Genomic DNA, 26,007 nt, shown 5'->3' on the forward strand with positions numbered 1-26,007 from the left:
TGGCATCCAAGCATGTGCAATGTGGTATCATAATACTTTGATTATCAGTGTATGAAAAACTGGCCAGGGTAGTCCAGCTGACTGATCAGCCTTTAAATATTCCAGTAGGGTCAGAAAATCCTATGTCGTTACCTGTACCATCCATCAGTGAGGCACCTCCTTAAATATGTATTACTTGTCTTCACTGTAGGGAGCTCACAAGCTTTTTTAAAGTACAAAAAACTACTCCTCTGCTATATACACAGGATTCTTCTGACTCTTTATGGCCAGTGACACTCCTTGTTTTTATGTTCTCTATAGTAACAGATACCAGTTTAAGATTTCTTTCATGCTGTTATTCTCTTGCAAACATGACATTAATGGTGCATTTTACCTGTCATAAATACGAATATTTGCAGGTATGGCACTTATGAATCCTACTAGTTTTTTGTTTGAAGACACTCTAACCCCACAGTGCCACTGGGGTAACCAGCCTGGAGGACGCAGTGCCCTGGAATTGATGACAGAAATAATTACAAATTACTGCCTAAGAAGATGTAATAAAAACATCCTTCTTTGCACTCCAGAGCAGAATGTGGAACTTACTACTCACCACAGAAGGAATTCAGGTGAATAATCAAACCTAAACATATTATCATCATCTTCTACGTAGTTCTCATTCAACAATGTGTACAACTCCTTCAACTGAAAACACACACCAAAAAAATCCAAATATTTATCCACACACAGAAATCAGAATTAAGTTAAATGATTGTAGATACATATAAAAACTGGTTCACTTACAACTTCAGCATTGCTAAGATCCAATGTGTCCCACATAAAACCTTGTGGCAAAGAATATGGCTCTAGGCGGACATTGTCTTTATCTGGTTCAATTGCACCGTGTGAAGTTATAACTTCATCTTTTGGGGGAGGAGGAGGGGAAAAAAGAAGACAAAAAAAAAAAAAAAGAGAGAACAATTACATTGCTAGCCTTCCTGATAGTTCTCAAAACTGCATTTAACTCACATCATGTATTTTCTCATAATTATGTGATAGGAACAAGAAGCTTTTAAAAAATGTTGAAAAAAATAGCATTATTACCTTATACTGCTTCTGCTTCTCAGAGATTGCATTCAGACTAATGACTAACCCATCAGAATATCTATATATATGCACAACATTTCTCCACCTCAACTGATGCACAGTATTTTGTAACAGAGGACAGCAATTTACCAGTACATGCACAGCATTTAGCCAGCCACAAGATCCACAGTCTCGTCATAAGAAACATGTTGTACTCACAGCTAACAAGCTATGGCTCAGATCCTGATTACCACTGGCTTGAACAGACCTGAACTCAGCAGGATTACTCAGAAGCAGTGGCATGGCAAAGCCAGGGCACTTAAGAGATGCTGGTGAGTTGTGAAACTTGTTCCTGAATTCCTAAATAAAAGGATGCTTTCTTTTCCTCATTTACTGTACGACTCCAGTCCCTTGGTACATATCTATAAACAGAAGCTGCTCCTCCTCTACAGAGCAGCACCTGCCAAATCACTGAATTACATAAACAATTAGGTTAGAAAAGACCTTTAAGACCTTTAAGTCCAAACATTAACCTAGCAGTGCCAAGTCCACCATTAAACCACATCCCCAGGTACTGCATCTACACATCTTTTAAATACTTGAGGGATGACCACTCAACCACTTCCCCAGGCAGCCTGGTCCAATGACTGATAACACTTTCAGAAATTTTTCCTAGCATCCAATCTAAACCTTCCCTGGCACAGCCTGAGGCTGTTTCCATTCATCCTATCTCTTTTTACTTGGGAGAAGAGGCTTAACAGTCTAACTGTCACTGCCACTACATGGGAGATGTGGCTTAACTTAAGGACCTGGACCTACTAACAACCTTCACTAGTAGGCAGAAGGATTCTAAACTTAATTTAGTCCAAAAATCCCAACAGCTATTTCTTGACTCAATGAATTTTTTTTTTTACTTAAACTTATCCAGCATATCAAATAGTAAAGAATTCCCAAAATGTTTATTCAGCAAATACATGAAAAATCAGCAGGACCAAGAAGCAATTCATAAACACTGTTGAAAAAACTTCTGCCAGCCAAATTCAACAAAATATATTTCTACTGAGCAACACTAAAAAAGTCATTTTTAGAGCCCCTTTGGTCCTTTTAGGCTGGCAAGTGACAGGTTGTCATGTCTATAAAATTGCTGTAAGATACATTGTCTAATGGAAACTGAACTCCTGGAACTGCTGCATGGACACCTGAACTAATTCTGAAAAAGCTTCATTATGGCCAGAGTATTTGATTTACACAGCAACTTATTTCAGCTAGGCTCTTCCTGTACCACCTAGGCAGGATTGCTGTGACAATTACTACCATTAGTTTACAGAGATATTTGGATAGAGTTTGTCTGGAGAAGAGAGCCAGGACGGGTCAGTTCAATCCATATTACATACATGGACTCACTCTGGACTTCTCTATGCAAGGAAGTCAGGGAGAAAGGAGATCACTGTAGATTAAACTATAGAAATGGAATAGCCTTAAATGCCACCCTGTGGAGAGCGAGTGAGCAGAGTGCTCCTGTGCTTTAGACTCTACTTTATTTCTGCTTATTCTATACTAGTCTCCCAATGCCATGGAAAGAAACCTGCAGAACAGACCAATGACAGCTTTTGCACTGAGTGCTTTACTTGTGCGGTCCCCAACTTTCGTTGGCACTAAAGAGCTACAGCTGCTTAACTTGAAGATAAAGAAGGGGGAAGAAGAAGGTTCAGAAAGCAATTCAGAAAAGGCAAGAATCAGCAACTATCTTCTACAACAGTGACTAAGATTTAGCTACTGTGTTATCAGGGATCAGATCAATATATAAAAATAACCTGCCACATTCCTTACAAAATTAAAGGCAAGGAGAGGTCATCTCACCATCTCACTTGGTGCTGAGAACAGAGAACAACAGACTGTGAGAAAGCATGTCTTTAAGGTAGTGTACATTGTGGAGGAAGCAGGTGAACACGCAGCAGTACAAGTGTTCATGCCTGAGAGAAGAGCCAATATCCACATAAAGCTGCATAGAAACAGTGTAGCCTACAGCCAGAGAGTCATCATCTCTGCAACAGCAATTCTAGCTATTGAAAAAAAATAAGGGAAATAAATAAAACTAAAGTTTACTCTTTGTCACCACTTAAGAGTTCTTATTTTCCCTGAAGTGGAAAAGACTTCTACATTCTGTTGTTCAAAAGTTGAGACCTAAAATATAAAAGGAATGCTATTTCAATAGCATTTCCCACTTTCATAGAGTACATCAGAATGAGATTTATTTACACCATATTTTGTTGCGTAACATTTGGGGAGGGGGGTGAGCAAGCACTTGCCTAGAGAACATGAAGAATTCCACACAAACTACACAGAGGATTAAAGATCTGTACTGCGCAGAGTCCAACTTCACACCCGCTTTAGAGAACATGCCACACACAGCTGGCACACATTCTTTTAGTGGTCAGTAAGACAGATCTGTGCCCAGGTGCAGTTACACTTACTAAGTTTTGGTACAGGTTGCGTATCCCAAAACTGGTATTTACGTTTGGTAGCCTCATCAATATTCTTTGCTGGGCCTTGGCACGCAGAGAGCAGCTCCATCGCTCTCTGGATGTCCTGAAGCTTCTGCATTGGAATGGCTGGATTCTGCACACAGAGACAAATGGAAAAGCAAGCTTACTGAGTACATTTACTTTGAACAAGTTTACAGACAGCTTCCTTTATTTTGCTGTTGCATACCCCTTTGTGTACTCTTCTCAGCAGAGTTAGTGTAGGTACAACCTCTGGAAGCAGGATGGTAAAGTTAGGTGGGCAACAGACAAGCAACTTCACAAAATACTTAATAGCTTTTGAGCAGCAAAACACATTTAACAATGAAACTTTAGTGTTTTTAACAAATGGTGCAGCATTAAGGCAGGATACCAATATCATAATAACAGCCGCCTTCTATTCCTTACAATAAACCAAAACAGGAAAAAGCAGATCAGCTTAGATACCTAACAATCTAAAGATACCATTGGCTCAGAGATATCTGAAGTTTTACACATACAATAGGAAATAATATTTAAATTCACTATGGCTCAGTGTTTCAGGTCCACTGTGCACTCTATCATATGTAGGATTGCCACTAATGCAAACAACTAAAGATGATTTTAATTGATAGAAGCAGAATTTCCATCAACTTTTGATGCACCAACTTTCCTCTTACAGGCTGAAAAATCTTTATAGAAAAGTGATTTCAAAAGCATAAAACCGCAGGCCAAGCATTTCTAAACTGAGCTCTTAACCTCTCAATTTTGATCACTCTGAGTAAGTGTAACTGGAAAATGAATTCCACCTGCATAGGAAAGTACAAAGGAATAATAGTAACAAACTTCTATATCTAAAGGGATTTTTCTTCCTTTTTTAATCTATTTATTTGTTTTGATAACTCCCAAGTGGTAAGTCCTGTTCTGAGGCATACCAACAGCACGCTTATGCTCAGGTTTTCCCAGACTGCAATGCAGTAAATACATTAGTCTCAAATGCACTGGAAAATTTTAAGCAATTCTGCATAGAGATTTCAAGCCAGGTGTTTTTTTACTGAGTACCACTGGGTCACTATTTTTGTATTTTACTTACTTTCTAGGATTCATGTGTTGAAAAAAACACCATTAATTATCACAGGATGGTAAGAGGTTGGAAGGGACCTCCAAAGATCATCTAGTCCAATCCCCCTGGAAAAAGCAGGATCACCTAGAGCAGGTTGCACACGTTTGTGTCTGGGTGGGTTTTGAATATCTCCAGAGGAGAATACACAAACTAGTGCAGCACAAAAACCCTACTCTCTTTCTAGATCTGAATGAAGTGACCTAAGTCACTTTTCTCACCTAAAACACAATTTATCTATTGCATGTTGGCCTGATATAAATGCTTCTAATGCCACTATATAAGCTCAGCAAGTACATTATGAAATCATACACAGATATTAAACATAGAAAATAAATTACACTATATCATTTAAAGTTGGGGTTTTTTTACATTAAGAAGAAACAGAAAATAAATTTTAAAACAAGATAACAGGTTCTAATAAGATCTTACTAGCTTATGTAAAGTAAAAAACTCATGTTCTAGTACTAAATACGACATGGCAAGTGACATCAGGAAGAATAACCTTTCCTTTCAAAATGTTCCAAAAATCAGCCTGGCTAAGTAGTTCACTTTCAACCCTCCTTTATTGGAAAGCAAGAAAAACCTACACAGAACTTGGCATGAATTAGAAAGAAGAGTGATTTTGTTTAATATCAGTTGAGGGGAACTATCTCCTCGCAGCACCAGAAGGCACTGTTGTGCAACAGGGCTGAGGTATGCAACACATCTTTTTTGCCTCAGTTTTGGTGACCAGATCTTTGATGTCCCAGAGTCTCGCAGCAGTCTGTGACTCCCATTAATCACAGCAGGAGAGAAAGTGAAACTTATTCCTGAAACTTGTTCCTAGGGACTGCTTAGCAGGATAAATATCCCCACGTGAAATCAGGCCAAATGCATCTGAGGGTATTGAGGGAGCTGGCTGATATTCCTGCAACTAGATTCTATCACAGTTTTGAACAGTTACAGCAGTTGGTGGAGGTTCTTATGATGGGGGAAAAGGGAAACGTCACACCCATCTTTAGGGCGGCAAGGGGGAGGATTTTGAGAACTCAGGGGTCAACACTGTATTAATGATCTGCATGTGACAAAGACTGCTTTCTCTGCAAGTTCATAGATATCTAGTTAGGCACAATGGACTACAGAGCTGCTATTAAAAGCTACTTTGACTGGCTGGAAACAGAAACTTCACGAAGTTTGACAAAGGTAAACAAAGTCCTGCATCCACGCAATGGCAGAGGCCAGCATGGACCGTCTAGGAAGCAGGAAGAACTTGGATGTCCTGGTGGGCTGATAGCTGCAAGGACAGCTGCATACTGGGTTGTACCAGTAAGACTGGCCAGCAAATCATTCCCTTTATCCAGCACTCCTGAGATCACACCTCATGGCTTTGGGTTCCCTCATTACAAGGAAAACACTGACACAGTGGAGCAAGTGAAGGGGCCAGTAAGATGACTAGGGAGCTGAAGCACGACATGCAAGCAGAAAACAAGAGACCTTGGTTTGTTCTGCTTTAAGAAGAGAAAGGAGCAGGAGAAATCTTACTGCTGCCTAATGGGTTGATGTAATGAAAACTTTGCCAAGCCTTTTCAGAAGATCACAAGTACAGGACAAAAGCCAATGGATACAAGTTGCAAACCATCAAAATCCATTCAGATAAAAGGAATTACTATATTTTTAACCACAAGTGTAGTCAAACACTGGAACGGGTTGCCCACAGAGCTTGGAGCTGTCATCCTTGGAGACCTGACCTAGGCCTGAAGAGCCTGATCTAGTCTGCTCTAAAGCAGGATGTTGGTCAAAAGATGTCCCTTCCAATTTAAATTATGCTGTGACTATGTAGTATAGGCCACTGGTGACTACAATGATGACTGATGATATCACAGATCTGGCAAGCTTCACTTGTCAGTGTGGACAACCTACATAATTTGGACCTGTAATGGGGAGAGATGGGCAGTCATAAGCATAGCTAATGCTAACAGAATGCTAAAAAGCAGTTATTGCTGTGGTTACACTCATGCCAGTGTTCAAAAAGTTCAATATCACAAGACAGGGAGGAGTCAATGATATTGTTCTGGTTCTCTCATCGCCAGGCTGGTACACCTGTTTACAAACTCACCTGACCTCAAAATCTTTTTTCAAGATCATTTTCTCAGAAGCCCCACTGACCACTGACTCACTTTCCTCCAAAGTATTTTTAAACCCCTCTTCAAGCAAGAGCAAGCAAAAGCTAAAAAATTTTTTCTGTAATATTTCCCATAACACAAGGAATGCAAAAATCACTTGAGAGAAAATAAATACACTTCCCCACAGTTATCCAGATGAACAGCCTAAGATGCTGTCAAGAAAATCTAACAGGAAGATTGTTCAGGACAGGGAAACACATCTACTTATCAGTCTGTACACCTGGAATGCAGCAGAGGAGGGAAAAAAAAACCCCAAACCCCAACCTCAGCCAACACTGATGGATGCATTTGCAATTAAAGTGGAAGCCATATCAGAATAGCAGAATGGTTCAGCTGCCTAAAGATTGAGAGACAGACTTAAATAAGAGGTTTTCTGTTATGTCAATAAAAACTTATCATAGAATTGCTAACAAAGTGGTTAAACTTCTTGTGACAGTAAAATAATCATGAAGAGTGTCACTCTAAGTACACAACTTAGAACAAGGCTCCTACACTTGCAAAACTCATCATGCCAGAGAAATGGTGTGTAAGACCCACAAGGTGCTGAGGATGAAAATCTTGCGTATGAAAACAAACAAAAAAAGTGAAGCAACTTCCTTTTAATGCAATTAAAGGCAATATATGAAACAGTAAGTCTGGTCAGCAGGGAACCAAGGAACTCCCAGGATACTGAAGCAATGAGCTATGTCTTTATGTTAACATTAAAAATGACCTCACTCCAACGGTTAAAGAATTTGAGGTTACTTGGTTATCTCCTGCAAACAGCCTTCTAGTATTAGCAATTCATGCCATGTGCTGTAAGAAACACAGTATTGAAGCATGTGGTGAGATCAGAAAGTACTTAAGAATTATCTACATATTTTAAAGTGTCCCCTGTGCCAAATGTGCCCATACAAACAGAAGTGACATTTATAAAAGATCTAAAGGAACAACACAAAATGTATCAATATGTTAATTAGCCAGAACACAAGTTTTTCCCCTAAAACTAGTTGGTAGCCCCAATGTACTTGACAAATCTTAGGGAGTGAATAGTACTATTCGTACAACAGTTTAACTTTCTCCACATAAACCTGATAAAGCAAATAACTACTTCAACATGCTCACAGGTTCACAAATTTCCTTATCACATTACAAATTTCAGTTCCCAGGCTCAGGTTTCTCGAGATAAAAGCTGTATATTAAAAAGTCACCACATCATATTACTCGCTATTCATTCAGAATAAGGTCATCAAAAGCACATAGACAATGTTATTTTATCACAAAGCCCACAAAGATTGCACATCCCCTTCACATAATTTTGCATTCTTATTTACAGTAGAGGCCTTTCAGATGGAAAAAAGTTCCTGCAGCCTGTATCTGTACCTCCCTGTTAGAGAATACCACATTGGATCTAAGATGCCATCCTGCTTGTTTCCCCCAATGAGACTCTGTTTAGCACAGCATGTACACCTTCCCTCCTACTGCTGGTGCTCACCATCAGACAGCTGAACAAGGTACTGAAACTGCACTAAGCCAAGCTAGATGGTGGGTAAACTAAAGGCAAATCATCAAACAGAAAACCTATTTAAAAGCATTACTGCTTCGTATTTTCCCTGCGACAAAGCTGTCACTAGCCTCAGTTCCAACTGCTGGAAAAGAAAGGCAAAACACCTCCTCCTCTGCTTTTCTCTAAGTACACCACTGTAGAGACGACAATGACTCCTCAGCTAAGTTCACAGTCTGCAAACACCAGGTCTTACCTTGCTTCTGTCTCTATTCAGGGCACAAGCCATCGCCTTAATTCTGATGCATTAAGGCAGAACTACCAATTCACTTTTATAAAAAACATACAAAATTAAATTAGAAAGCAAGCACAAATTAAAACAGAACCAGGTTCTCACTTTTGAAGGCTGTTGAATTTTAATCTCCTGGGAGTCAGACGCAGAATCTGATTTTGTGCCTCCAGAATTTGGTTTTTCCTTTTTTCTCTTCTGCTTCTTTTTCTTCTTCTTCGCTCCCAGATCCCCTCCAGGACTTCTGCCAGAGATTCAGAGAATGTGCAATGAGAAAAATCAATACCACCATGCTTAAAATTAGAAGTTAAACATGGAAAAACCAGCATTTTAATAATAAAAAAAAAATCTAACAGCAGTTTAAATGTGAAGAAAAAGTAAGAGAAAGGAAGGGGGGAACTGAGAGCACTGATGAAAAGCTTCCTGCAAGTGCTTTCCCGTTTGCTTTATACTCAGACCCCAGCACAATCAGGCATTTCGACACTCTAATGTCAAGCTGTGACACTGTGTAAGAGCCAGTGATATTACTCCACATGAAACAACCAAATTGAAGAGTTTGGAGGAACTCAGGGAAGTGCAGGAACTGTAAAAAGTAACCTCCTTGGAAAGTCAGTAACTATTAGTGGCCCAGTATTTTTGTCTCCCTGCATGCTATGCCATCAGCCATATCTGAATTTGAGAAGAATCCAACAAAAACATTCTGTTTTCAGAGAATTTTGTTTCTAACTTAAGTAGGGGTGAAAGCATTTCTAAAATCTCAGTAAGAAACAACACAAAACTAACCAAATATTTGTGCTTTAAAACAGTAAGTACAGAGGGGTCAACTTTAATTGAAAAAAAAAACCAACCCAAAACCAACAAAGTATACATCACACTTGAAGTTCTGACATATTTTGACTACTGATAATATAACTCCTTTCTTCTTTAAAGATATTCTAATTTGACAAATAATCAAGATATAGAATCAAGATTAGATTACAATTTGCAAAGTGTGGGAGGTGTTGGCAGCTCTCAGATGGAAGGCAAATAAGTAGGCAATGAGTCAGTTAACACTGAATCCTCTTCAAGAGGTAATTTCCCAGCAAAACCATACACAGAGCTCAAGACAGATACTGGGACTTAGGGGACTTGAGTGTTCTCCACTGAAGAAAAAAAATTCAATGCCACAAGCAACTTCTTAATTCTGGAGGGAAAAATCAGATATCATACTGGCAAGCCAAAAGAAAGAGAACTCAGAAGAACACAACTGAAGTTATTAAGATGAACATGTTTGCAAGGGCTATGCTATTCATTGTAACACGCTCACTTTCAAGATTACAATGCCCAGCCTTAGCATCTATCCCTCCTCAGAGCTTAAATCGGCAAGAAAACACCCAAATGTCCATTTGGGAGGCCAAAAGCCTGCAATTAATCAAATGTGCCACTAAACAAAGATTTATTTTTGTGAGATCATTATTGTTCTCTAGAACAGCCTGTAGTGAAAGATCAGCCCTGAGAATACCTTAATATTGGGGTAAGTTATGCTCACAGAAAAAGGGCAGAGATTTATAAATGCAGCACCCTCTGGGATCAGACCAAGGAGTTACTCAAGGGACAATAGTGTAGCAGACTAAACACACAGGACAGAGAAGAGAACCTGTGGTACTTACTAGAAGTCCACAGAAACAAAAGATAGTGTTGTGTAAGAGAGGCAGTGAGAAAATTTTCTGTTGCAGAATGAAGATACTGCCTGATCACCGAGATGATTCTGTTAAGAAATTCTACGCTCTCAGTTTAAAATAATCAAATTTAAATCTATTTGAAGGCCTCTATATCAAGCTGATACTCTGTACAGAATTTAAACATACACCGGAGGCCTGGCAAGAGGTTATAAATACAAGATAGTAAAAAAACAAACACACACAAGACCGAGGACTTCACTCTCTCTGGCAAAACAGAGATGAAAATACTGGGGGAAAGCAGTTTCACCTTTGCTAAGATTCACCTAAGGAGATACTCTTCTACTGTCTTGGACTGTCCACAAACTTTCTCCTTTTCCTCTGATATCTCACAGACAGCAAACAAATGATGCCACCGTGTCCTTCAGCTGACTCCCAAGGGCTTTGGTATTGAACATAGGTCTGCTAGGAGCTGCAGCAAACACGGCTCTGGAAAGGACACCCCTGCCCAGGCACGGAGCCCGAGTCGCACTGGTGCGGCTCGCCTGTCCGCTTGCCATTCAGCAGGAGCCACCCTGGTTACACCACAGGGAGATGCTGCTCCCTGGGATTACCTGGGGGTTAATGTTTTATTTAGTTGGGTGAAATAATGAACGACTGTACTCAAAAAAAAAAAAGTTTGGCAGCTATGGAGAAAAAGCAGCTTTGCCAAGTTTTACTAATGTTATCCCCAGTTAAACTGTACTTTTACCAGCATAATCTCAGTTTGTTCTTTGATAGCTCAAGGTCTTTTTCGTACAGAAATGTGTATTTTTTAGCTGGGAAAGAGGTAAAATAAGCCTAAATTACTGCAAAAAATACATGGCATTTAAAACTTTTTTTTTTTTTTTTTTTTTAAGTCTTCTGAAATCCCAGTCCTCAGTTTATGACCTTCAGGTTCAGAGCTTTCACACTGTCTCTAGCAAAATAAATACTGGTATCTTCACTGGACAGGTTATCCTGGGAACATTCAGAGTAGGTATTTACATGCAGTCTCCTGCTTAGGTCAGTCTTTTTTTACTGTTACAGCCCACAGAATGTAAAATGAGGATTTAAAGAAAGATCTACTTGTCCTTCAACTCTTTCGGCATGCCTGTAACCCAGAAACTTGGTAGGAGACCGCAGGCAGAAACTTCTACTGAGTAAACAGGTTTGTCGAACGCAAGTTACAACCAGAGATACCAAAAAAATTAGGGCAAAAGCAAACCCAAAACATCTCAGGATTTTTTTGGCCTTCTCATGCTCCTTAAGAAGAGCCGAAAGGCTCTGAAACTGGGAAGGGAGGAACTTTGTTGCTCAACTTGTAATGGTACAGGCAGGACATGACAGCACAAAGGATATGCAAAGGTAATAAGATGAAAAGCAAAGTCTCCTATTGAAAGCTTTCCTCTTAATTAAACGTTCTCATATGCTGACATAGATCTGTGTTCTCCTTTGTCTGGTCAGATACACCTGTATGATGACACCACAAAATGTGTCTCACCCTTAGAGGTTTGTGAAGCTTCCCACTGCTATGAAAGCTGGCATTTAAGCACGCAACCTCTTTTGCTGAGCTGCCATGCTACACTGAAGCAACACAACTCAAGAGTGCAGGTCCCACACGGGAAGCAGGAAAAGGATATGCGACTCTGGGTGATGCTCGTCAAGCTGTCAGGAAACCTAACGTTTTCATGCATCACATCAGCACATCTGCCCCAGCCCAGCCCACCACACAGACCACAGCTGGTCAGGCAAAGAAAAATATCTGTTAGATTTGGGGAAGATTCTGTGTCAGTCTAGTAAAGACACAGATACCAGGAACAATTTGCTGACAGAAGGGCAAGACTAAGCACTGAGGCCGAGGTGTGCCTAAGTGTGGACACGGTCTAAGATATTTTTAACTGCATCCGCAACGGCACCTTTGTCAGTCTGATAAAGGAGAAAAAAGTGAGGCCAGCACAAAAGTGACTTAGAAATCAAAATTTAGCTGGAGCAAAAGAAAAGTCAAAAAACCTCATTCTGCCCCAAAAAGATTAACCTATCCACAGAAAGGGGCTGTGGGTATGACTCTAGACAGTCACTCAGGCCCACTTTTTCATGATTTTGTCTGCAAGTTAAAATGCAAGCCCGTGATCCCACCCACATACCTTTCCACTTATGTACACACATCTGGTGTTTTGCATAAATGCGAAAAAGACTAAAAAGACTCCTGCTTCTCCCTGCATGTGTTGTTCTTATTTTTTTAACTGAAAAATTGGGATACTTATTGCATTTGGGGAGAAGTGTGGCAAAGACAGAGAAACCTACTTTGTGGAGCTCTGATCAAAACCACAAAATCTGAGATGGAAGAATCAGGAGGAGCATTGGAGTTACCCTACTCAGGTGGTCAAACTGTTCTGGCTCTCTTGGTTTTGATTGGAGCTTATCTTTCCCACTGAATATCTGTCAGTGTTATTTCAATTGTCTTTTTGGACACTAAATTTTGCTTTAGCAGGAACAGCTTTTTGTAATATCAACATGTGGTTTAAATTACATGGAATGGTAACTTTAAGTTAGCAATTTCTCAAATTTAAAAACAAATGTGTACTTCAGATGTTTGTTTTTAAGCTGCCAAGGCCTAGTCCCGTGTGGAAGTTTTACCTTCACAGCATTTTCTCCTCTGAGTAAGTGAGGTTATAAAGCTACTGAAGACTTAGTATATATCCTTTTGATCACAAAGATGACATCTTATGCATATAGGCAAGACTCCCAAACTTTTCAAAGTATTATTATTTGTACTAGGGTCCTCCTTGGTTCATAAAGAAAATGGCAGCTTAGCCGCTGTATTAGACTACCACCACCTCAAAGAATAAGAAAGTCCTGACAAGGGCTTGTGTCCTTCACATTCTGCTTACTAACAAACTACCATTACTAACCATCTCCTCTCTAATGATTTCATTTGCATACATTTCAGTACTTAGAAATGCAAGTTTTTTAAGCATGAAAACTTAGTAGCAGTGCCTTCAAACCTAACCCACCAGACATCCCTCAAAGCTCGGCGCGTTTCCCCTGCCTCCCCCTTCAAGTCCGGAAGGCTGTACTCCAAGATGTAAATCTCCCCTGCTACAACTGAGCACTGCCTCCAGTACCTTAAAAACATATTTTATTTTTTAATTTAAAAGTAGTGCTGGTTATAAAGCCACCATTTAACAATAATAAAAGGGGTATGCTACTAAAACTTTCAAAGAAAATAAACTGTGAGGGTTGGGGGGAGTTGTTTAAAGGCCATACTGTCTCCTCCTGTTTACTAAACGTTGGGTGCCCAAAGCCTTTCTGCCATTGAGCATAAGGAGCTATTTAGAATGAACTGTGAGAGCTTACAAAGCCAGACTCAGCGGGGTGGATTCAGGTGCAATAAATACTTTTTCTACACACACACACAAAGCTATTTTGTAAACAACACTATGAACAAGCACAGCATAATGCATCTAGCAGGAGCAAGCTGCAGACATAGAATAAGAGAACAGCAATGAGTCACACAACATACATAATCCTGCATCCAAAAAACAGGAGCAGAAACAGAGAACAAAGACATTTGCACAGTTGAGAGCTATAAAATGGTATTTTCTGCTGCAGTCATTCAGTGCTCAAGCTCACAAAAAAAGCAAATTTAAAAAAAAAAAATCAAAGTCATATACATACAAACCACATGGGCTTTTGTGGTCAGTATTTTAAGGACCTATTTTCAAATGTCAAGAAACAGCTTGAAAGTAACTTCATTTACAAAGCAATCCTGATACAGTATGGTGTTATGTGTCAGACTCTACCTCTTTCTAAAAAAGTGAGGGAAAAATAGCATGAGATTATATACTGATCGGCAGCAACAGAGACCATTCAGAATTTATCAGGTCAGTTGACACAATCAGTCTCAAGTAGTAAGGCTGCTCATAAATTGCCTAGGTATATAAAACCTAATCTAAAAACTCAAAGCAAACTTTAAAGCTACCTCAAAAATTAACGTACTATGACAGTGAGAAAAGAGGGAATAATTAGGTGCCTATTACCGTAGGTTAATCTCCCAGATCAAGATTAGATCTCTGTGCTTGCTATAATGTGTGATTTTTCTTTTCATTTGATAGAATTTGTTTAAACACTTCAGCCTGCAGACAAACAGTAGCAAACCAGATTCTCAAAGATTACAGGAGAATAAAGTAATTCAAAAGTCAGTATTAGACTTCATGCATCAGAAGCATCATAGAAGACTGACAGAGGATTTTTCAACTGGAATGATCTGCCTCTAATTTTTTAAAACTTCATATTTCTTGGAAACATTAATTTTCTTATTCAAAGAAAAAAGCAAACTGCATATTGAAATATTCAATAAAATACTTCTGGGATATTCACAAAAACAAGTTTTGGGGGAGAACAGTGTACAGCCCACAGCCACAGCAGCTGTCACTCAGAGCTCAGTGAGACCCAAGTTAGAGCAGAGCAATTCTTTGTTCCCTGGCTGCCTCTTACACACTGCTGTTGCCCTCGCTGTCAAGAGCGGCCCGAGCGCGTAGCCACAAGACTGGCTACACTGCAGAGGGCAGCTACCTCTAGGTTAAGCACACAAACTGGAGTAGGAATATGGTACAAATAAATTACAGACAGGCATCGCCCAGCTATCAACCAACCCCATCTGGCATGTCAGGTTGGCTCCTACAAAAAGCAATAAATAATCAGTCGCTGCTCTTAGTGCTGTTACTTGCATGTATTTGGGAATCATCAACTGTGGCCTCTTTATGCAAACAAATGTAACAAACCCCCCAGGATAATTAAACATTATTTTGTCCCTTTTCAATATCCCAGATTTGTATTATTATTTTTCACACAACTGTTTCAGCATGCATGCCATGAACTCACTGACAGAGCAGCAAGCATCAGAGTTTTGCCCTTTCCTGCCTCTTGGACAAGTCAGTCACCTAAGTATCTCAGATTTCTCTCGCCACACTCAGTAAGAGGCAGAGCTGCTTGTTGCCAAGCAAATCCTATGGGCAGGACACAACAAACAGTGTACATCCTCAAACATCAATCACCTACAGAAATGCTTTCAGCCAGATGATTCAGAAATTCATGAGGAACATACTTGTGCAGTGGTGTACAGATTAACCTATTTCTATTTTAAGTTACTCCAGCCACTCCTAGTTGTGACAACAAAGCGCTTTCTCCGCGACCATGGTTTCTAACTCCCCCAAAATGCAAATTTAAACAAAGTAAATTTTAAAACACGTTCCTCCCACTTCCCTGCCCTAGAAGCCCCCAGCTGCAGAGTAAGCCAAACCCTTTGCACCTTGTGCCGTGACAGAGCAGCCAAACACCGGCTGGGTGCAAGGGGCCGGGTTTATGCTGGCTGCCTCTCCCCTCAGCTCCCCAAGCACCCAGAGACAGCACCTGATCCACAGCATGGGAAGCTTTAAGATTAGGGGAGAAGGAACTACAACCAGAACAGAGGCATTTGCTCCGGGTAATGCCTTGGTAAAACATGCGCTTTATTCTCCAAAGTACGTGGATTTAGAGGCAGCACCTCATTTAGGGCATTGAGGAGTGCCTGCAACACAGATGGACACAGGCGATGCCTGCACAGGACCCCAGGCCGGGGAGGGGGTGTGGGAAGGGATAGGGGTGTGAGGCGGGACCCCGTACGAGAGGGCCGGACGGAGAGCTGACCCGAGGGAGCGGCTCAAGTTGGACCAACCCAACAAGTAAGGGGGCACGGGGGCAGTTCCCCAGAGCGCTGTGACCTACTACGGGGGAGGGTTCCAAACTGAGGGGGATGGCGGGGCTCGCGGAAACAAAGCCCAAGAAAGCCCTCAGATATTGAAACATCGCTGAGAGAACAGACAACAAAACGAGATTTACCCTCCCTAGGCGGGGGGCGGCCGCGGTTCTCATTTTTAAGGCCGGTGCCCAGCGGAGAAGCCATCCCCGCTGCCCCGCTCACTTCAGGCCAGGGAACCGGCCCCCCCACCACTCCCTTCGGCGGAGGTCACCCTCGGAGGGGCAAAGGGAGCCGAGCAGCGAGCACAGCGGAGCGGCAGGGTCCTCCCAGGCCCGTATGCCGCCAGCTGCGGCGGAAGGCAGCCCGCGAGGAGGATGCGGGGTGCCGCCGGCGGGGCCCCCTCAGCCGCGGGAGACACACGCGCAGGCGCCGCGGAGGAGCGCCGGGCCAGGCCGCGCCATACCATGCAGGCCGCCCGCCGGCTGACAGGCGCGCACCTCGCACCCCACCCTGCTCCGCTGCCTGTCCCGCCGCGGGGCCCGGTTCGGGCAGCACGGGCACCCCGGCCCGGTCCGGCCTGTCCCGGACAGCGGCCGCGGCGGCACCTCCAGTGTCGCCGCCGCGACAGTGGCAGACACGGGGGCCGGACCCCGAGCTGTACTCGGCCGCCCGACCCGCTGCGCGCCCCTACCCCTTGGTGTGCTCGGCCTCCTCCTCATTGTCGCCGTCTATGCCGCAGGTGTCCTGGTCATCCAGCTCCAGGCTCTGCTGGCTGGCCGCAGACTCGCTGTCCTCCGCCATCACGGGGGAAGGAGGGAGGGGAGGGGGCGGGGGAGCCTATGAAAGGAACCGGGGCGCACGGGCAGATGCAGACCGGAGGAGCTCCCTCTAGCTGCTGTCCTCCCCCGTGCTAGTGGGGGAGGTGGAGGCCGCTGGGGCGCTCCTCGCTACCCCACGGGGTACCGGGGCGGGGCCGGGCTGTGGGGCTGTGCTGCGGGGCTCGGTGCCTTGCCCCTCGCACTTGGGCGGTACCGCGCCCGCGACCGGCAGCCGCTTGATCTCGTAGCCGACATCTACCCAGCGCCCCTACCTTCCCTGGGCCGTAGGTCCCCGCAGCCGGGGTGCAGCCCCCCGCCTCTGGGGGAGGCCCGAACCGCAGGCCCCGCCGCGACCGCCCTGCCCGGGCAGGAGTTGACCGTGCGCCGTGGGGCCGGGGTCTGCGGGCAGGCGAGGGGCTGATCGGCGGGACGGCAGCTGCCGGGCCTCAGCAGCGGCGGAGCGCGTTTTGGCGGCTGCCCGTGTTTTCTGCTCGCACCATGAATACTTGGACGCCAAAGCTGCCGCTGCCAGGCGCTGCCGCGGCCGCCGGCTTTTGCAGCGTTTGATGTTTTCCCTGAAGCCTTTTGTGTTTCTGCAAGAAAAAATGGAGTTAAATGGTAACGATTTGACCCCAGGAAAACAAATAAAGAGAAACTTGTATTAATTATTTGAACTCCCTTGATTTCCAGGCTCATATCAAGGTTTCTGGATGAGATTCAGAATTTCTGAGTGCTTCATTTGGCAGTGCTGCCAAACATCACATTAAAACGTAAGAATAGAATGCATCCGTTTTAATTTTTCCTTATCCCTATTGCTCTCTTGAAAATCATTTCATGTGAGGAAGATGTTGCTTCCTCCCATTTTGATTTAAGGTAGTGATTTAGATTACTTTTTCCTATTTTTGTTTAAGGTGGTGTAAGGTTTTTCTCAGGTGACACATCAAGTAAAAGATCTCCCTGGCCAAGCGGAAGATACCTACATGTCCCTCCCGCTGTGCCCTTGCAGCCAAACTCCAACCTTTGTGTATTTAGCAGAAGCCCTGGGCCACTCTCTGCCCTGCTCTACTTGGTCCTTTACAACATGTGAGTTGTCACATGAACTTGTAATTCAAATGAATAAGGTTCTTGAAAAGTCTAAGAGAGACAATGATAATAAATGCAAGGCTCAGGTCACCTTGTTAGCTGTACATCTCCTAAGCTACCTCCCAGCTTCTCTTCGTCTAACCAAGTAGTCATTTGTATCCTACAGAGTGCTGCCCTCATGCTATCAAATAATTACTGAATATTTGTTTCCTGTCACAGGTAGACTCGTGGAAGCATGTCCTCCTTTGGTGTGAAAGAACAGAGGGAAAGACAAGTCTGAATGGGTAGTGGAGTATGGGTGATCAGCTGTGTGATCTATCATGGTACACTCCAATGTCTCGTGACTACATTCAAACCTTCAATGCCTGCGTTGATCACTTTAACATACTAGCTGCAGTGACTGGAAAATTCAAGGGTACTACATCAATCAATCCTCAGCTAGCACATTCCAAATAAAATAATACATAGCACATGTATTTGTAAAAACAGCAGTCATTCCTGAATGTGGTTAGATAGTTAAGGTGGTGTTGATCTTCCATAAAGGAGTGAAGGGAGAGAGAAAATAATCCTAGACAAGTGGCCTAGCCTCAACTATTGCAAAACTAATGGAGTCAGTAATTAACACTTGGCCAAGTATGAGCTCCCAGTGTCATCGCTATAGTTCAGAGGGGAAATGTGCTTACCATGTTACCACAGTTTGAAATGACCTTTAGAAGTAAACCTTCAGTCACTTGTAATGTATAGGAAAGAAAGGAAATCTCAAAACAAAGGCACAATACCCAATAGTTTTCAATAACAAAAGCCAATTGTGAACAGCTTCCCCAGAGCCTGGAGAGAAGTTAATCCAGTGATTACTGATGATTTTTTTCTCCTCATAATAATGTGTAGGAGAAAGTGAAGAACAGTATGTTAATGACTGAATGGCTCTATTGAATCACTGTGTTGGAGAAAATGTGGGTTTAACCATCTTCTGTCCTTTTGCAACTTCCTCACTTCGTTGAGACAAATAGAGTATAAGCAGCCTGGATCTTGACTCTTTTAGCAGTTCTCAGTGACGATAAAAAAGGCAGTATGAATCTCTTGCAGCAAGCTTCCACTTGCTCTCTCCTGCTAGATGGTTGCCCTGGAAGGAGGATCAGTATAGCTGCAGAACAGCTGCTATTCTAGACTTCATACTATGCATGAGGAATATCCTCATGGACATTACAGTTTATCTCCTGAGAGGCCCAACTGAGATTCTACTCCAGATACAACCATTACAAGGCCAAGTGATAACACTGAGTTGTGCTGTTTCATGAGTATGTGACTTTTGTTTATACAAGTAGAGAAGTTGACCAGAAGCCAGAGACATGCTTCTGTCTTGCGCTGAGGATTTCTGATGTTGCTTTGCATGTCTGAAGTTCCCAGACAGATTACCAGAGTGCTTAAAATCACTCTACAGACGCTGTTCAACAGCTGAACCATTTGATAGAGGTTGGGTACCTGTGGTGGTTTGACCCTGGCTAGAGGCCAGATGCCGACCAAAGTTGCTCTATCACTCCTCTTTTCAGCTGGACAAGAGAGAAAATATATATTGAGAGGCTCAAGAGTCGAGGTAAGGACAGGGAGAGATCATTCCACAATTACTGTCATGGGCAAAACATGGGAAAGAAAACTAAGTTATTACACTACACTGCACACACAGTGAAACTGGAGTCGGATAATGAGAAGTGCGACCAGATCTTACAGCACCTTCCCCCACCCCTTCCATTTCAGCAGACTTCACTTTGGTCATGATTTTGTTCCCTTCTTCCCTGCCACTGGGGCACAGAGATGGGCAGGGACTGGGGGAATGGGGATTTCAGTCAGTGTGGGTCACTTCTGTGGGGTCCAGTCATAAACTCATCAAATGTCTCTCAGTGTCTCAGGCCCAGACTGCTCCAGCCTGGTCCTCCACAGTCACAAGTGTTCCCCCCCCCCCAGCAAACCTGCTGTGGTGTGGATCTCTCTCTTGTTCATCACTGTGTCTGTGTCTCTCTCCACGGGCTGCAAGTTACTGGCAGAGGCTTGTTCCAACGCAGGTCACAGTGTCTTCTGTCTTCTGGCCCACCTGATCCAGCATGGGGCCTCTCCACAGGCTTCAGGTGGGATCTCAGCCTTTTCCATGGACTGTGGGAAGACACCTACTCCACCATGGGTTTCTCCATGGGCTGCAGGGGCATCTTTCTCTCTGGCACCTGGGGTGCCTCCTTGCCCCTTCCCTAGCCTTGGTGTCTGCACAGTTTCTCACATCTTCTCAAACCCTTATGTGGTGGCAAAAAGCTACTGCTTATGTTTTTTTTTTCTCGTAAGTGTGATTCCCAGAGGCTTTGTGACCATCACTGATGGGCTCGGCCTTGGTCAGCAATGACTCCGGCCTTGAACCAGCTGGTGTTTGCTCTGTGGGGCCTGCAGAGAGCTTCTGGCTGCTTCTTGCTGAAGACACCCCTGCAGCCCCCCTTCTCCACCAGAACCCAGCCACACAAAACTGCAACAGCTACACCGATGCCTGTGTATAGACATCGTCCCAAAACAGAGCAGTAAGGTAAAAAAAACGTACCCCTGAATTTCAGGACCTCACATGGTCAAGCACAGCGAGTTAACGGAGTAAATACCTCTAGGACAGTAAGCAGTATGGGTTTGCCCAGACAGGCTGTCTGTGGGCTTCCAAGACCTTGCTTGTTGCAGGAGGGTGTGTTCAGGAACTGCCCAAACTGCAGCATACAACCCACACATTCAGACCCATTAAGCAGATCATCAAACGCTATCAGAAATGTTTCATTTTCAGCTTACATGGAAAAAAGCCTGAGTTTGTGAAGGTGTGAGTTTACTGTTTCACTGGTTTAAACTGATTATATAGACCTCTTCCTAGATGTATGGGGAAAAGCATGTTATTTTATTAAGATTAAAAAGAAGACCACAGAGTAATTTTACACAAAAGCTAACAAAAAAAAAAAAAAAGGAAAATAGACTTCCTAATCAGGAGACAGACTTCACTGAATAATACACAGTGTATCATGAAATGAATTAAAATAATTTTGGCATTTGATGGGTTGTTGATTTGATCTATGTATCCTTGGAGCATTCGTAGCAAGTCTAGGTTTGCTGCTAGATGTAGCCAAAATATCCAGTTGCTTATGGCAACAAATTGGAAGAACGGAAGAGAGAAAGGTCAATAAACCGCTACAGATGTAGTGCTGCCTAGCTGCTCCCACTGCTGTTGGCCGCTGAGGAACAGACTGGTGTCCACTACTTCCCACAAATTCCAGCTTTCTGGAATCTTCCAGGTTCTCTCTGCTTTCCATCACAGATACAGTCATGGGCTTTTGTGGCTACACAAAATGAGGCTATGCCTATAATTCTGAGAGGCTTTGAGCCAGCTTGAATATGAGTATAGACCCAGATCCACAAATGGACTTTGGTGTTGCTGCATTTTTTCTTTATTGGCTCCCACAGCAAAATCCAGGATTCAAAACTAAGCCCTATAAATAGTTAAATACTTTGGGCATTTCAGTGGCCAAGAAGTTCAAAAGAACCCTAGGCTACTGCGGGAGGAGCCATCTAAGCTTGGTGGTAGGAAATACTGAGGACCAGGAAATCTTCACACAGAGCTTGTTAGAGCTCAGCTGTTGGATTAACCATCAAGCAAGACTGTCTAGAATGTGGTCAGGGTCGTACCCTTTTCTCTGCTCCTTTGCAACTGAATGAAGTCACCCAGTCACAGATAGAATTTCCCTCAAGCATCAGGCTTGTTCACCTGCCTAGTGATACATACTAATTACATCCCAGTGAGCTAGCGATAGGTAATGCAGCATTCAGACTGTCGGCACCAGCTGATGAGTCTGTGTGTTCAGGGTACTAAACACTGAAGGAAAGTGGCTGAAATTTTCATGCAGTCATAGGACTGCTCCTACTGTTACACACCACATTGAGTCATGGCATTTATCATTTCAAATGGATTTGATATTGGAAGTTATGATAATAACTTGCTGTGAGCTTTCTGTAATCTTGTAAACGTGAAGTGAAAGTGATCCTATTTGGAAATTACCCAGCAGCTTAGTGTTTTCTCTGTTTTCCTAATATTCAAAAAACATTATGGAGCAAACTGATGTGTTTAGACTTTGTTTCATACAAGGGCCTGCTTCAATTTTTCTTTTGCTGGTTTTGTTTTAAATGCAGCTCACACCATCCTGCCTGTGTTTCACATCTTACCTTTGACACTGAAGCATCTACTTCTCGGTGCTGGTGCTGCATCAGCAGGGGCTGTGGGCAACACAACACTGAAAAAAGGTGTAGACATTTGCATGTATATTGAAAACGTATCGTAGCATTAAAAAATGTGTATGGCAAACACAAACTGTTGTGCTTAAGGGCATGAGTGATAAGGATAGGAAGATGCAACTAGCAGAGATTTCTTCCCCAGCTTTCTTGAAGCATCTGGTTTTGATGATTGTTGGAAGCAGGATACGAGACTTAGATCAATCACGGGTTCAAACTGGTTCCAGCTCTACAGTTCCTCTCTAGCCCCCCAAAAATAAACAATAAATGAATCATGTATTACATTAAAAGATGCTTAATAATCATAACTGGCAAATAATGATTATTACAAATATATGCATAATTTGCATTTGTGTGTCTGTCTTTTCCCCCTAACTCTTTCAGATCCTTCTCAAACTGTGTATGTGAATGGGAATTAGTGGTGGCAGATTTATTGACATAGATGGTGTTGACGCTGGTGCTGCAGGAGCTCTGGCCAATACACAGCAATTACTTCTGCACATCCAGTCTACCAAATCAATCCAATTTACTCCTGTCAGTTCTTAAGTAAGTTCTCCCATCAGCCTTTTTCAGTTTCCCTGTATCAGTGCACCTGCTGTTTCCTCTTTGCAGGATGCCGCAGGCACAGCCAAGAGGCTTTCTTTCCCTGATTCTGGATGGAGGGAGCGATAGATAAATTATTCTTTATCTCTTCACCATTTCAGTATTTTTCCAAAATGAAAGTTTTTAGAGGGTTTTTTTTGTCCATTTCTGATAGTTCTTTATCCCCCCCAAAAGGGACTCTTTCCTGTGATAGATGTGCATCTTTTTCCTGCTACAGTCTGAATACAACTCTCAAATAATTTGAAACAGGTTAGAACTGTTAGGGCGCTCGTACATGTCTTGCTCGCCTTAGGGTATTTAACACTGTTCAGACACCCTGAAATGGAGATTAGAGTCTGGAAACCTCAAGAATATGGAGTAGGATGGTTCTCAAAGTTCAGATCCAGAGAAGGATACCTAAAATTCTTGCTATCTATCCCCAAACAAACGGTATGTTTATCAAATACTTTATTATAGTCTTCATTAGTATAAACTGCTTTTACTTGGAAAGATGCTCGCCTAGTCTTGGGCCATTGCAGTCTAAAGACAAGTAGATTTTGGATGTAAACAGTATTTTACAGCAAAAGAATGTGCCTTGTGGTGACAACCTGCTCAGGGACAGTATGTTTTCACTTCTGAGTAGATGCTGCATTTCCCACATTTCCACAATAGTCAAAAGAATGTAACATCTGATGTTTGTAGGTTGCTCCGACTAGAAGTATCCCATTAACTTACAAACCAGATTACTGGATAATACCAGTAAAAGTTCCATATACCTTCAGTGTGGTTAGGAGCTGATTGTTGTGGTTGCACACCTACTGCATGGAGCATTGAATTGAGAAGTGTCTCATGGACACCGTGTCCTCCCTGTGAATGGGAAATCAGACTCTATTACAATTCTTCCATTTCTACACAAAGTTTTTTAGGATTTTAAAGGTTTTACCCTTCAGAATTTTACAGCTTTCTGCAAAAGAAAAGCCCCCTCAAATATTGCAAGTATTGCAGAGTCAATTACTTAAAATATAGACATTAAACAAGCTTTAATCCCAAAATTTAGACATGAGGTCTAGGCTAGTAGGTAAGTGTGCATAAACCCCATGGAAGCCAGGGGCGTAGGCCCAGTGGCAGCTCAGCATCAAGCATGGCTTTGATCCTGCAACGTCAGACCACAAGGACAATTAAGTTAATTAGCAGAAGCCTTTATGAGCTCTTATGCTGGTTCTTCCAGTCAGCGACCTTTAGCATTGCTTGATGTTGAAATGCTGAAACGAGCACTTAAGCCAGCTTCTGTATTAATGGCACTGATGTGTACACACACACACACACACACACACACACACTCTTATGCAGGTATACTTCACCGATTTCAAGGAATAAAATAACATCTCTCAAATGAAAAGGACTCCTCATGCAGGGGAACTTGGCTGTTGCTTTCTGCTTCCTCATTGCTACTGTGTTGATGTAGGATTAGGAGGCGTTAAATTCAAGGTAGAGCTAACGGCATAGACACAGAGGCAGGTAGCTGGAGAAGGCTCATCCTCACCCACACCTAAAACCAGCTTTACTGAAATCTCCTTGGAGTATCACATGTATACCCCATTGATGCTGGCCTGGCAGCACAGCACAGAAGTGAAGGTGGAACTAAGGGGTTGGGTTTTCCTGTGGACATGGGAGAAGGAAGCCCACACCTGCAGCCTCTCTCATCTCCAGGGGCAGGGACACTGGGAGAAAAGACCATGCATACACATAAGAGTGAATTCTATAAGGGCAAATCTGTTGTGCTACTTTCTTTTCATGCAGATTTTCCTGAGCTTGAGATGTGGTTTCAGCTTCTTCCTTTACTCATGGAAAACTTCCAGAAAAAAACATGTAGGGAACAGAACCTTCTGGAAGTTTTCCATAGCTTCCAGAGTAGCTGGAGTAGCTTTGATGGCCAACAACTTTTGCAGTAGGACCTTTGACAGTGGGGTTTCTCATCCCACAGCAGTATTTCAAACACCATTTCCTACCTTTATAACATAAAACTGTCAGGGCCCTTCCTCAGTTGGGTTTATTCAGGAGGCTGTATTTCCAGTGGGGTGAACACAAAGTCCTTCCCTCCACAATTACAAAACCCAACTGTAACCAAGTATTTCATTTATACCTCCCTGTTGTCATCATGTTTTGCTTCCCCAAGGCAGAACACATACTAACTGGCACTGTTTATTCCTAGAAGAAAAGCACATCAATAAAACAAATACTTTGGTTAAGTGATAACAGGCCAGGGTCCATGTCCAATAACCTGTGGATACCATGAGGATTAGTTCTAAAAAGAACTAGATACCCTTTCTGTCACCTTTGTCAGAGAGAAGACAATACCTGGTGCCAGTTTACCAGTTGGAGTTACTCAAGTAACAAAACAATGCTCCTGTAGTCTGCAAACAGCACTTGGCTGCTGCCTACTCATCTACCCAAGGCTCCAATTCCAAATAATTCACAGCCTGGAAATGAAAATGTCAGACTTGTATCATGAAAATATCATGGTATTGCCAAAGTATCCCGTGTATATATATATATCTACCATGATGCAGGATGCACCATCATACTGCATCAATAATACGGGTAAGCTTGGGAACAAACCAGCTTACATTTATCTGCTCAGAGGAAAAGAATAATAATGGAGATGCTCTTATTTTTCTCAACATTTAAAACAAGTCAGTAGTTAAAATAGTTTTATTTTAATGTAAACTAAAGGTGCTGTTTGGGAACTGAGAGAAAACAGGCACATTTACAGTTGAAGACACTATGCTGCTATCAGTGATTGCGTGTTTTGATTCGAATGGAGATACTGTAAGCTGAATACTGCCTCAGCCAAGACGCTGGGCAAGGTTTCTCAAGCTGACAGGGATCTCTGCACTTGGACTGACAGCTGGCCTGTGAGCCAACTGATGATCTTGTGCCAGCTGCCTGCTGGTGCTATTGAAGATGTAAATTGTGCTGATACTGAAATGATGAACCGTGTACACAGTACGTATGGAGAGAGCTCACCACAAGGTGGCAGAGCTTCCAACTCCAGGCGTTTCAAATGCTGAAGAGCTGACGTTCTTCTCATTTGACCATGTCCAAGGATGTACTGGATGGACGCTATTGTGCCCCATGCCACAGCCTACTGATAGTTTAAGAAGTACTGTGCTATAACAAGCTTTA

At 42.8% G+C, this 26,007-nt stretch overlaps 1 protein-coding gene across 1 annotated transcript; it reads right to left on the reverse strand.

Annotated features, from left to right (window-relative positions):
- Positions 1 to 546: 546 nt before the first annotated feature.
- On the reverse strand, positions 547 to 16,973 carry LOC311205645 (glycylpeptide N-tetradecanoyltransferase 2). The gene is made up of 5 exons (XM_084280117.1): positions 16,734 to 16,973; positions 8,732 to 8,867; positions 3,540 to 3,684; positions 784 to 902; positions 547 to 684 (listed from the first exon to the last, which is right to left on the reverse strand). The coding sequence occupies exons 1-5, from the start codon at positions 16,841 to 16,843 to the stop codon at positions 589 to 591; spliced, it is 606 nt and encodes a 201-aa protein (XP_084136243.1). The 5' UTR covers positions 16,844 to 16,973; the 3' UTR covers positions 547 to 588.
- Between the last annotated feature and the right edge of the window lie 9,034 nt (positions 16,974 to 26,007).

The sequence above is a fragment of the Gallinula chloropus genome, assembly GCF_964237585.1.
Source record: "Gallinula chloropus genome assembly, chromosome: 2".
Lineage (NCBI taxonomy): Eukaryota > Metazoa > Chordata > Aves > Gruiformes > Rallidae > Gallinula > Gallinula chloropus.